Source organism: Daucus carota, chromosome 6 (assembly GCF_001625215.2).
Source record: "Daucus carota subsp. sativus chromosome 6, DH1 v3.0, whole genome shotgun sequence".
In the NCBI taxonomy this organism is placed as follows: Eukaryota; Viridiplantae; Streptophyta; class Magnoliopsida; order Apiales; family Apiaceae; genus Daucus; species Daucus carota.
Window position 1 is genome coordinate 17536639 of NC_030386.2, and position 13831 is coordinate 17550469.

Sequence of the window (13831 nt, forward strand, 5' to 3'; positions counted from 1 at the left end):
AGTTGGAAGAGAGGAAAGTGAGGACGATCGTCATAGGCTTTATCCAACAACACAGCACAGGTGCAATGATAATGTGATAGCTGTGTTTTTGTTTTTGGCATTACAGGTGGGCTTGTGGTTTTTTTCAAAGACAAATACTCTTCCTCCCCTTCATTTTTTTTTTCTCGACGCATTTTAATGCGCCTATAAAATATAGTTTTATAATATTTTTTAAATTTTATTATTTTTGAATAAAAATTTAAATATTAAATTTTTATTCAGAAAAGAATTTTTTTTATAGAATTATTTTTATAAGAGCACTAAAACGCGTCACACGCACCCGTCTCCCAATGTTAAGAATTAAAGGAATATAGAGAGTAATTTTATTAACATCCTGACAAAATAAAAATAAAAATTATTAACATAAAACATTTAACAAGATAAGTACAGGTTGCAATCATTTCGTTTCATATACCTTCGTTTCGTGTATTTTCGTGTTTCGTGTCCTCGACGATGAAACCCGTATCCGTCTGTTATTGATTTCGTGTATCTAATTTGAAACCCGTATCTGATCCGAAACGTTTCGTGTATTTTTCGTGTACTTTTCGTGTATATTATATATAAAAATATTAATATAATTTTAATTAAAAAGTAGTTTTTTTTTTATAATGAGAATGAATCTCAACGAATATGAAGCGGCAATTCACCGTGATAATTCTTTCATTCAATAAAGTTTATCATCTAACCATCGGACATGCAAGATGACCGGAGAAATTTAGATAATAAAACTTTAATGTCTGGAAAGAAAAACCCGTCTTCTTCCAAGCATCTTGAAAATATAAACAAAAGAAACAAGGGGGTGAATGTCAATATTCTCTCATTCTCGTCCTATCTTGACCAAAATATCAGTGTACATAAAATGTGACCAAAATAACGACTACGATACGCAATCTGCAAATGCGTGTGTGGGACACGCATAAATGAGATGCATGCATGTTTTTAGTTTTTGTAACAACACGCATACACACTATGCGTATGTATTAATGTTTCAGATTTGTTTTGTCGTATAAGCATGTTTTATACTCATACTGGTTGGAGAATTCTGATGAACACATGTACAAAATCAGTTCAATATCCAGTTTTAAAAAGAATAACTTTATAATCTTGTTGTTGACTGGTTGATATTAACTATGATGTAAGTTTTAGGCACTATAATCATACAATTGGAAGATAATAAAAAAATTAAGGCAACGTGATAATTAGTATATGTGTGTGAAAGGAGATATGGAGATTTGTTTACCCACGTGTATAACCATTATTGAAAGACAATGTTAGAGTGAATGAATGAAAAGGTTGAATAACTCAGATTCAAGAGAGGCAAAACAAGGCAGAGACGTGCAGAAAGCAAAAGAATCTGAATTTGATACACGCATATCAATTATGCGAGTTTGATATGATATTAAAGACACTTGTCTTGAAAACCGATATTTTGGACCCCGCATATTAAAAATTGTGTTAAAGCGGGCATTTTCTCGAAACAAGGAGAATATAAGTCCATATATAAATGATTATATATATTATTAAAAAATAAAGGATAATATGTACAATAATTAATAATTATTAACATCATGTGTCTATCATTCAAGTAGTGAAAAGGAAATTAAATAAAGTCTCAACCAAAGGTGGATCTTTGGTGAGACACTAATAAATAAGAAAATATATCGAAGATATAACAAAACAATTATTAACAAGCCAATAAAATAGCACATAATTGCAGCCGACAAAATGGCACATAATTGCCTCTTATAGGCTAAAAATATGCCATCAATCATGGCCACCCATAAATGGTAGATAATTAGCCATCAATAGAGGCCCAATTAACACACTAGCTGATTTAAATGTGAAGCAAGACATTTTCAAAAAAATTCAAATAATTTCTATTTATACTTGAATGAGATAAAAGAAATTCTAGTTAAGGAAATTAAAAATTTTATATAAAGTGCTTAGAGTCTAAGTATAACATCAATCAATAAATTTAATACAACGATTATTAAAAAGGTTATTATAACAATTACTAAAAAAGTTAATATCAAAAGTTAAAAAAACGAAAAAGAGTCAATCACTATTTAAGGAAATATTACATGATCCAATTACCCTTTATATCAATCAGAATAATTAAAATTAAATGCAGACAATTAAAACTGAAAATTAAATACAATTCTACAAAATTGAAATCATAAATTATATCAAAATTTTAGTCAACAATATTACAACCGCAAGCCACCACCGCGAACCACCGTTAAACCACCACCGTCTACCCGATATGTAAAATCTCGTAAAAAACAAAATGCTAACACTAAATCAAAAACCTATATTTGGTCGTGTTTGCATAAAATTCAATCTTACGCAAGCAAATATCAAAATGCAAAGGATATAATTTATGAATAATAATAATAATAATTGATGCATCTATCTAAATTATCAACGGATCACATAAACAAGTAAGATTATGAATTAGAAAAAATATACTTTAATTTTGTAAAGTATATTCGCACAAAATTAGTCATTTTCAAATATGATAATCTTTTAAAACCGCCATGGTGGTGATCGTGAGCAGAAGAGCCACATAACGAGAAGGATTCAACTTGACGATTTGACCAGCAGGGACAAAGGAATATTTTGTCTATGTCAAGTGTATAAAAATTGAATAATTAAAAAATAATTTTAATATATATTTTCTTATAAAATTTTACTAAATATGAATAATATATTTATGCTTGCATACAATTCTATAAAAATTTGTTAATATATCTCTATATATATATTTACATATACAAATAACTATATATATTTTACACAATTATTTATAGAATATTAACATATATATAATAAAAATTATGTACAAATATTTCGTGTACTTTCATGTATTTCGTGTCCACAAAATGAAAACGCATATCCAACACGAAATTTATCATGTAATTTCGTGTTCGTATACTTTCTTGTTTCGTTTATCAAAAATAAAAAATCATATCCATTTTTTTCGTGTCGTTTTGTTTTTTGTTAGCGTGTTAAGTGTCAAATTGTCGCGCCTAATGATAAGTATTGGTACTCACTCGAACAAATCCTCGAACTGTTAATTACAATCTAACTAACTGTGAAACAAGAATAAACTATCCAAATAATCGTTTTGTTTTCACATTGCTTAACACATAAAATAATAAAATTCTGTAATCTAAAAAGTATTATAATAACAGTTCGAGCAATCTAACCTACATAAGTTTAAAATTAATAGCATCATAATGGACCTTCATATGTGCATTATCTATAACTCAACGTTCAAAATTATGAGTTACATTGATTATCGATATTTGAGCACAAATAATTCCAACATATGAAAAAAAAAAAAAATTATGAAAGGTGGCTCTTGCTGTATCCACTATCGTCATAAATTCGATACGAGTGTGAATGCAAGTTTGACACATTATTTGGAAAAAAAAATTTGGAATAAATTTTTGAACACCTAAACTTTTTTCTTAATTAATAATGATGTCTTGAATATACAAAAACTCTATCGATACAATTCCTCTTTTAAATGAAAAAATAGCTATCGGTCTGTGTCATGGACACATTTTTTGTTATTTGATTATATAATTTAGTACTCTGTTTTTGCTGTATTTAGTACTCTTTGGGTGAGGATTGAAGCGGTGAGGTGGACGAGAAATTGTTATTGAGATTGCGGATCGTGTTTGATGGCTGTGAACAATTTTGAACTAGTTGCTTTAATTGATAAACTAGTGATCTAATGTTTATCAATTATCGAAATTTTTGGCTTCTGATTTGTCTGCAATCTCAAACTTTGATTTGTACCCCCACAAAGTTTTTAAGCGGTAATGCGGTTGAATAGGCACCAAATGCACGCTTAATGTGATGGAATACTGCAAGAAGTGCTTTTGTTGTTACAAGTAAGGATATTATTGAGTCTATAAACATTTCATTTTTGCATGGTTTCCGTGTTCAGGAGGCTAGATCGTCAAATAAATGATCATACTACATAATTAGGATATATATGTAGGTTAGAAACTTGACAATGACATCCTGGAATATATAATTTTCAGGTGGAAATTGAAGTGATGTTCCAAGACAGAACAGTTTAAGTTCAACACCTTCAGTCATGGGCGAACACCTTGCAACTAGTACCCAAACGGAGCTGGTTCATCACACAATTGTAAGAATAAAGATTTGGTTCCTTTAATTGCTGTTTCTGTTTCCATGGTTTCTTTTATCACCATCGTTTAATTGCTGTATTGTATTGTTGAAGTAATTTTATCTTTGTACCTGGGTCTATTCTATTGCTTCTGGATGTTCTGTATTTAAGAGTAAACGTATTCCTCTCCCTCCCAACCTCCCACTCCCACTGGGTTTATGCATTAATTAGGCTCTTGAAATTAGCAACACTTTACTCGTTTCTGTGTTATTTCTCATCCTTCTTTTTTACAAGAATATACTGAAATCAACCAATACTTTCGTTTTGGAAGAGGAGCCTGTTTATGTCGATCCAAAGCAATATCATGGAATAATAAGGCGAAGGCAGTCTCGGGCCAAGGCCGAGCTGCAAAAGAAAGTGACCAAATCCAGAAAGGTTAGAAGTTTGTTCGTACTTTGTGCCTTGTGTACATCAGTACATGTATCTATTTGAGTCTTTTACAGATTATGCATGAATTTTAGTCACTGAATCTAGTATAGTAGTATGCCAAAGAATGTAAAGTACAGTGGGAGTTCATTTTTACGAAGTATTTAATTCTAATATTAATACATATTTACTTGTCGCGACCAAATACTTGGGCTTTATCTTACCAGCCATATTTGCACGAGTCTTGCTACCAACATGCTATGAGAAGGGCAACGGGATGTGGGGGTCGCTTTCTTAATACAAAGAAACTTGATGCTAGTGTTGCAGATTCCAGGTCAAAGGAGCTGAGTTTTGGCAGATCTGTGAACTCATCGGTCCCCAAGTGGTTTACCACGACTTGTGATGAGAATTCTAATCCGAAAGAGAAGAGGTCCACATTTAAAGAGGCTTTCCCCAGTGATGATACTAATGGTTGTGACCTGTTTTCGATGTACAATTTTCGTTCGGCTAACAGTAAAAGGCAGGTAAGCTTCCAGCAGCAGAGGGGACATACAGTTGTGAACCAGGTTCTGTATGGGGCGTAACGGATCAAGTGAAGTCTATTTTGCGAGGTTGAGGGGTCATTGCAGTGTCGTGTTATGGTCGTGGCTTATTTTTCATTGTACATGCATCTACTAAGGATACACCAGTGGTGTCGACCGTCGACCCTTCTGCTTCCTGTCTTTGTGGCTGTTTCCTGGCAATTCATTCTTGGCTTTGTTACTTGTATTATTCTTGCAGGGAGAATGTACTGTGGGTCCTCTTTCTATTTTCGACCTGTGGTCAGTTCCAAATCTATACTATTCAGTATTCACCCTTTCTGTAAATTAGGAAATAGCAAAATTCCTGTTACAGGGAACTTGTGAAGTTAATGAAGGATTGTGTGAAACAATATATACTTTTGATTGTGTGAAGACATCTTTCCGTTAGATTGCAAGTTTTTTTCAAAGTTTATTTTTCTTCTGAAATGAGTAGATGTATTGGCTGTCAAGTACGTTCCTCACTTGACCTTTTGCATTAATTATGTGTTCTACTGAGGGGTTTCTCTGTAGTCCTTTTACTTGTCGATACCTGTCAAAAATTTTACGTTAGAAGTCTTTGGGTATATTTTTTCGCCTTCTCAAATCGGAGATGGAGTAAATATTTGACTATATTGGTTGAACATATTTGAACCCGAACATCAGTTGAAAGGATGCTGAGTTTGTTAGGGGTGACTTGAACAACAGGTTTTTTGCTTTCAGTCTGAAGTATGAGAAAACAGTATGAATGGTCTGCCAATACAGGTTATGGAGGCTCGAAGTATCTGCTACCCTGTACTGCTAAAAGATCCAGCAATTTCTGTCGAGGAAGAATCAAAAGGAAGAAAACTGAGGTAATTACTAACTTATCATAGTGAAATATATTACAGAAGTCCTTGTGCCTTTACAATATGTAATTATTGTATGTTTGATAGGTACAAAACAAATTTGATTTTATTCTATATTGCTCATGATAGTTATTACACTGAGAATATATACTATGAAGTATACAAGTCACAAAGGCCTCATACTGTCTGTCGTTTGTGTGCAACAATTTGCTGCAAACATCGAGCTTTTGTGATTCTACAGTTTGGCTTGTTCTTGAAGTTGTTCCTGTTTAGGAAAGAAACAAACAGAGGATCATAATTGAATCTTGAATGACTCAAATGTTTAATAATTGTAGACATAGCTGCATAACAATTGCTCCACACATATTTTACGTTTTTTGTACTATATTATTCTGCACTTGTTTTAGAGTGCAGAACAATTATTCTCACGTTAGCATTAGCGTATCAATTTGTAGTGCATACAATAATAATTCAGTGAGAAATATATGTAACTACTGACCTCTGTAACAAAAAGGGCATGGAACCCATATGGAACTCTGTGTGGTAATTCAACAACTGCCACAGGATCAGGTGACATTGTTTTTGCATCAATTATATTTGCTGCTGATTTTCTGCACAGGTGACCACAGAAAAGGATGAGCTTGCTATGACAGGTGAGAAATTCATGTAATCTTTGATAGGAAAAGACAGTCAATTACCCGGTGTTCTCATCATGTAAGAAGTGGATCAAGTAGCCATCATCTTCTTCAGAGGTGGTGCCTGGCTCGCGAGGGACAAAGATAGCCTCTGAACCGTATCTCCCAACTCCGAGATCAAAGATTCCTTGTACGTTTCCTCCAACTTCCAGCTCTTTCTTTCCCATCTCTGGTTCCATGTGCAAATCAAATTTGACAATCCCAGTAACCTTCCCATTGTTGTCCAGTATAGTTCCGTACACATAACGTTGTTTCCTAAATTGAAATCAGAAACACAGAACTGTATTATCATCTCTAGTTTTTATATGTTTTTTACAAGAAGAATGTGAATAATGTCGGTTCATACCTCCCAGTATAGCTCTCGTTTATTTTAGGAAAATCGACAGCAGATGCTGAGAGCTTTTTCTGTGAAGCTAGACCACTCTTCATGTTAAATCTCATCTCGAACCTGAATATTACTTGTACTCAGTAGCAGCTATTCTAAGACGCAAACTGAAATAATTCTACCAATATATATCTGAATGCAGAAGAGAGCCTTACAGTTCATTTTTGATTTTCTCGAGCTTCTCTTTTCCATTAGCCATATTTAAGTCTGGATTCTCAGAGCGGCAGGTGATCAGAACAACTTCATCTCCTTCCTCCCAAGCATTGGCTGGGAAGAGAAAGTGCCGAAAAAAGTTCATTTTAACAATCAAAAAGTTCACTGAACACAAAAAATCATCTCAGAACTTGGAGGCTCACCATTGTGAAATATGAAGCAATTTGGGAGCTCAAACCATTTAATCAGCAGCTCATTTTTTGCATACCGCGGAAGGACACCAAATCGGGCCTTTTTACTTCCATCGAAGGTGAATATCAGTTTATTTTCTTTGACCATTTCCTGAACATTACGATCATTGGTAAGTCGACCTGAAATGCTCCATAACCATATTAGTAAAGTTGAATCATCTGATGTTTAGATCGTAATCCATTAGTATCACACAACGAATGCAGATAAAAGTCGAAAAGGAGTCATTCACCTTGGGTCTAAAGTACAAGGGGAGGTCCATTATAATTGCGTAGTTTTCAGTAATGGCGAAGTCATGCATCATTACAGGGTCTGCTAGTGTGATTGGCACCGGATCGTTCATAAATCCGTCCTTGGAAATCACTCTGTACGTTACGAATGGAGGTGTGTGCGCGTAGCCAAAGGTAAACATTTCACCTGCAAGCAATGACATTGTTATCTATTTAGTATTCCGTGAAAATCTCTGAGAATGTGGCTTTTACCAGTATATGGGTCGATCTTTGGATGAGCAGTGAAAGGGTGTGTCAGCCTCTTGTCGTAATCCACCAATCCGAGGGTTTGCAGATCTCCATCTTCCAACACTTTAATGGCATCTGCAGACAGAAGATGGTAAGTAACTCTTGTTCTACATATTCTTCTGATAATGAAGCATAAACCGGCAGATAGCTTACAAGGTTTATCAACTTCTGAAAGAGCCAGGAGTTTGCCATGATGATAAATCATCGCGGTGTTAGCTGCAAGAGAGTAAATCAGAACGTTTCAGGCTAAACGTGTTTGATAATCATCAGAATTATGGTCGGCCTTATGAATACGACTACCTTACCTGTTCCATATCCATACGACATATCTAGTACGTTCAACTTTCGTCTGAGCATTTGCATATTGAGCATAAGCAATCCAAATAGTCCCTTCAGATCTCCAATCTGAAATTAATGTACCAAAGGCATGTTTATGCACATCGAGATGAGAACCATACAGAGTTCTGAATAAACGAAGTGATCAGATATCCGACAGAACATGTTATAGACCAGCTCTCCCAAAATCTTAAGACGGTGAAAATGATCTTGTATCTCTTCTAAAACCTTTTTAACAGAATAATATTGTGTTTCACACACATCTATCTCCGATCTCGCTTAGCTTTTGTTCTAGAGTAAATGACAAAATGGTGGCTTCAGTTTTCCAAATTTGTCATTTACTCTTTGTTCTATGACCGAAGCCAAGCAATATAAGCCAAACAATTACTCATATAAAGAACAGTAGAAAATAAAAGGACAAGATGCTGGCTTCTGTTGCTTAGATGTTACCTTCATAAATTTAGCTCCGCCAAGAGTCTCTTCTTGTTTTAGACGAGCTGTCCTCACATAGCGACAGACATAAGTAGCTTTCCCATCTTTAATCCGCAATCCATGAATCATGCTGTATAACACGAAGGACGATATACTGTTAAACTTGAAAACTTAGCAAACTGATAGAATTAGCAAACTTAGGAAGTCTTGCAACAACCATCTGGGCTACGGTTATATGCACTGACGATAATCCGCGAACTGATTAATATGCACTCTCACCTAGAAACTACTGATGAGTAGATAAATACAGAACTCAGAGATTGCAATGTAATTCTTAAAGTAGCTTCAGATCAGCAAGAACTCAGTTACTTATTCTGAGTTTGCTAATTTAAACTCAACACGAATATGACAGAATATACTTATTGCAATTATTAATTCCCATCTACAGAAGGAAACTCACCCGTCTCCATCGAACCTGCACAGTTGAAGAAATGACAATAAGTATCTTCCTGAATTGTTCGAAAGAACACAGAGCTATCAACACATAACTCATATGTCAGAACATAAGATCATAGTACAAGACCGAAATCACTGATGAATATACGTAAAAAAAAAACGATATGATCAGAACTATTAGGACGAAAGAAGGGTGAGCTTCAAAATTTCTTATACGAATCAATTCTGAAGAGCGAGGACGTACCAGTGATAGCCAGCAACAGGGGAGAATTTTGCATTTGAACCAACCCTGACAAACTCACCATTCAGACACTCCTGCAAGTACATGTATCATTTGCATGAATAAATTTAAACACTACCCTCTACATGCATAATAAAATATCCTCTAAATTTACCGGAATGAGGCCAATAACAGGAAGATCAGAAGCAGGAGGAGTCTCATCAACCGGAGCAAAGTTACCCGAAAGCCAGTAATGAGGCACAGAACTGTCATACATGTACTTAACTATCAAACCCTCAATCCAATCGATAGCTTTCGACGTCAGGCCTTTGCTTGGCTTCGGATTCACCACGACTACATCTCCAATTCTCTCCATTTCTTGTTCTGTTGCAGAGTGATATCACTGGTTTGGTGGCCTTGTGGGTGTTTTTTATCTGTCTGGTTGATCACCTTCTGCAGGCCATGTTGGTGCATTCAGTACTTAATACTTCATGAATAAAACAAGAACTAGATTTCAGCATCAACATGGGCATCTTCTAGGTACAAATGCATAATTTAAAATCTGTCATCGCTGTACAAGGATAAACTTTAGTGGTTGTTTGGCTTTAAAAACGGAAATAGAAAACATGATACTGTTGTTTTTGTTTTCGGAATGGAAAACAAAAGCAAACAGCACCTGCATTTTCCGTGTTAAGCATCTCTCGTTTTCACATTCGATATGAAATTTTTGGCATGTTTCATTTGATCATTAATACTCTCATTAATTTCTATAAAATAGTATTGGTTTCATCTGGAGGGTCCTTGGCTTGCTCCTTCTGGCAAAAACAAATTGAAGGTATGCAAACAAACAGTGACAGCCCGGCTTAATTAGGTGAAGCTGCCAAGAACGATAAAATTATGTTAAGAAAATATTCTACTAGTTCAGTGTGCTGTCCCTTTCTTTACTCACGCATGCATCATGCTTATTTTAGTTTAGTATAGGGGTGGCAATATTGGACCCGACCCGACAACCCGACACGAATTCGACCCGCAAAATACGAATTCGGGTTGGGGTTTTTCGGGTTCGGGTCGAATTCGGGTTGACCCAAAATCAACCCAGAAAAAACGGGTCATTTTCGGGTTGAATTCGGGTTACCCGAAATTGACCCGAAATTACCCGAAAATTAATATATAATATAAATATTATATATATTTATATTATATATATTATTTTTGTAAAATTTATTAGTTAAATTTAATATAAAATTATTTAATTTAATAAATATTAATTTATTTGGATTAAAATATTATTTATTTATTATTTAAATAATATTTTTATTAATCAATATTAATTTTCGGGTCGGGTTCGGGTTACCCGCGGGTAGTGCGGGTCGGGTTCGGGTTGGGTATTCTGACCCATTAAAATTTCGGGTCGGGTTCGGATTGGGTAAATTTTTTGACCCGCGACTGTCAACCCGACCCGAACCCGACCCGAAACCCGAAATTGCCAGCCCTAGTTTAGTAGGGGTGAGCAAGAAACACAAACCGTAACCGAAACCGGTGAAAGCCGATAAAAACCGAACCGCCTAAAACCGAACTGATCCGAAACCGAAAATTTAAAAATCAAACTGATTATAACGGTTGCGGTTCCGGTTTTAGGTCAAAACCGAACTGCAAAACCCCGATCCGAACATATTATTAAAATAAATATTATCTGTGTGTGTGTATTACACATAATTTATATAATTATTTATATATAAATAATAATTGCAGTTCAGTTGAAACCGAGGTTTTTTGAAACTGAAACCGATCCGGCGGTTTGATTGCGGTTGCGGTTTTCAATTTTAAAAACCGAAGACTTGCAATTTTGGTTGCGGTTTTATCCTAAAACCGCACCGTACCGATCCATACCGCGCTCTTCCCCAGTGTTTACCAAGCGTTTGCTACATCGTCTAATATTTGTACTTAATACTGGACAGGATCAGCCTCGCATAAATTTACACTCTTAGATGACAACTTTTATATAATTGTCTTGTCTTATACATCATATGGTCCATAAAATGAAGTTGACACCCTACTTTATGGGATGCCAACTTTTGGCATTTCGAATTGACACCACATGACACTTCACTAAGACACTAAGCACCCGTATGACATTCCTAAATTCCAATAGAGTGCTAACAAGGTGTTTTGCCACGTGACATTGACAGCCCTCTGGGCACTCATTGTTGGAGATGCTCTAAACTTGATGCACTTCTTATCAGCATGTATGGCAACATCTCCTCTGAAGAAGAATATATTCACAGGCATCATCGCGCATGTGGATTGTGTTCAATGATATATACCTGCAGTTTTCAGGTTTTTTTGCTGCAATTCTCCGACTTTTGTTTACTATATATTAGCCAATTGAAGAATAAATAAAGAAAATGACAGAAATTTGAGGCAATAATAAACCTATCATAGTGAAATACATCACCGAAGTCACCATCTATGTAAGTTCTTGTATGTGTTAGAAAATGAGAAGTAAGGCATATTTTATTTATGTTCTTGATAGAATTTCCAGAAACTAACAAGTTGTTCGTTACTACGAGGACGTGAACTTTTATGTTTGGATCTAATAAATTTTTTTGAAGTTGCTTTATAAGTGTAAAAAGGGTTATGAGAGTTTGCCCCACAGTGAAATGATGGAGCCATGGAGGTAGTGGCTTTATGCAGAATCATGTGTAAGGATAGAGTAAATTACTAAAGTATGCGAGTGTGCGAGAATCATTTGCAAGGATAGTGTAAACTAAGGGTGAGCAAAAAACCGAATATATCCGAAACCGAAACCGTTGAAAACCGCTAACAACCGAACCGTATAAAACCGAACCTATACATGAATATATGAAGTGACGCACATGAAGCAGATGACACACGCAAAAATATCAAATGAAAACAGAATCAGTATCTATACATGCTATTCATTCTCTAATAATCAATAATGAAAGAGAAATTGAAATTGAAAGTTTAAAGATGATCCAGTGATGAGCACAATCTTTACTGAAGATTGCAGAGAAACGGTTGCTGCTTCTGCTTCTTCTTGGGGCTGAAATCTTCCTCGTCATAGTCACATTTCTTTCTCTTTCCCGGTAAATTCTTTTGGCCGCCTTGAAGCTGTTGTTGCTGCTGCTCCTTATAATAATAATCAAAGTTCTCCGCCAGATGAAGTATGAATGCCATTCTTTCCTGTTGCTGCTGCTCTTTATAATAATAATCAAAGTTCTCTGCTAGATGAATTACCAATGCCATTCTCTCACTCTGTTGCGCCTGCTCTGCAAGTACTACTTGGTTGCTATTATCCTGGCAGTGACATTGCATGCCCCTTGGTTCTTCATAATCCTTAAAAACTTCTGAAAGAGGATCGGAAGGTAGATTATGATCCGTGTGGTATTTGTCAGTTGGAGTATCTTCAATTCCTTTTGGCTGTGCAATTACGTTGATCATGTTTTCGTTTCCCACATCATCATCATCAATTTCAATTGGCAACTGCTCACTCCCAATATTGTTGATGTTTTCATGACAGGCTTCTCCTGATTCTTCTGGTTGCTGCAGAATAGTATTTTCCAATGTCTCAGCGAAAGACTCCCAATCAAGATCTTCCTGGTCCATGTCCTCGAGTGCAACATCATCATCAGTACTAGGAGTTTCAGATTCTTCTGGTTGCTGCAGAACAATATTTTCCAATGTCTCAGCGAAAGACTCCCATTCAAGATCTTCCTGGTCCAAGTTCTCGAGTGCAACATTATCATCAGTACTAGCAGGTGGAAACTGATCACTCCCAATATTGTTAATGTTTTCATCACAGGCTTCTCCTGATTCTTCTGGTTGCTGCAGAATAATATTTTCCAAAGTCTCAGCAAAAGACCCCCACTCAAGATCTTCCTGGTCCAAGTCCTCGTGTGCAACATTATCATCACTACTAGCAGTTGGACACTCTTGTGATGGTTGTTGATCGACAACCTCCTCCTCCTCTCTCGTAATCTTGCAAACAGCACAGTTGTAGTCGTTCGGGTGTAGAGTATACTCATGCATAGTCCAGTTTCCACCGTCTTCCACCTCCTTCGTCCTAAACGTATGGAGCCTGTCATATCCAATAATTGCATCCCCTTGCTTATTCCGCACCACTTTTCTGTTCTGCCCCGTCCACGTACCACAACCAGCTTTGCGCAGCACACGTTCTCCCTTCTTCTTCAACTCTGTAAAAACATACATCACCTTCTTGGTTTTGTTATTTATAAGCCAACGAGGATCATCACTCTTAAAAACCTCCCAAGGCGTGGAATGATCTTCATACATGTTCTCGTCGAATAGCAGATGCTTGCACGGCAGCTTCTTGCCCTCGATTTTGTTCTTGA

At 35.8% G+C, this 13831-nt stretch overlaps 1 protein-coding gene across 2 annotated transcripts; it reads right to left on the reverse strand.

Annotated features, from left to right (window-relative positions):
• Positions 1-6006: 6006 nt before the first annotated feature.
• LOC108225467 (carotenoid 9,10(9',10')-cleavage dioxygenase) lies at positions 6007-10007 on the reverse strand. Of its 2 annotated transcripts, XM_017400335.2 has the most exons (14): positions 9634-10007; positions 9483-9553; positions 9243-9257; positions 8801-8912; positions 8320-8419; positions 8168-8230; positions 7979-8089; positions 7729-7913; positions 7451-7589; positions 7250-7361; positions 7056-7157; positions 6713-6964; positions 6514-6625; positions 6007-6279 (listed from the first exon to the last, which is right to left on the reverse strand). In XM_017400335.2, exons 1-14 carry the CDS (start codon positions 9832-9834, stop codon positions 6250-6252), a joined length of 1605 nt encoding a protein of 534 aa, XP_017255824.1. In that variant the 5' UTR covers positions 9835-10007; the 3' UTR covers positions 6007-6249. The 2 variants fall into 2 exon arrangements, with proteins under 2 accessions (XP_017255824.1, XP_063934962.1); XM_064078892.1 differs by lacking the exons at positions 9243-9257; positions 9483-9553; positions 9634-10007 and adding an exon at positions 9000-9118.
• Between the last annotated feature and the right edge of the window lie 3824 nt (positions 10008-13831).

Coding starts and splice junctions, on each gene's coding strand:
- LOC108225467 (XM_017400335.2), bottom strand. CDS start 9,834: ATGGAGAGAATTGGAGATGTAGTCGTGGTGAATCCGAAGCCAAGCAAA. Junction 8,231..8,319: donor GTCGTATGGATATGGAACAG/GTAAGGTAGTCG, acceptor ACTCTCTTGCAG/CTAACACCGCGATGATTTAT. Junction 8,090..8,167: donor TTCAGAAGTTGATAAACCTT/GTAAGCTATCTG, acceptor TTCTGTCTGCAG/ATGCCATTAAAGTGTTGGAA.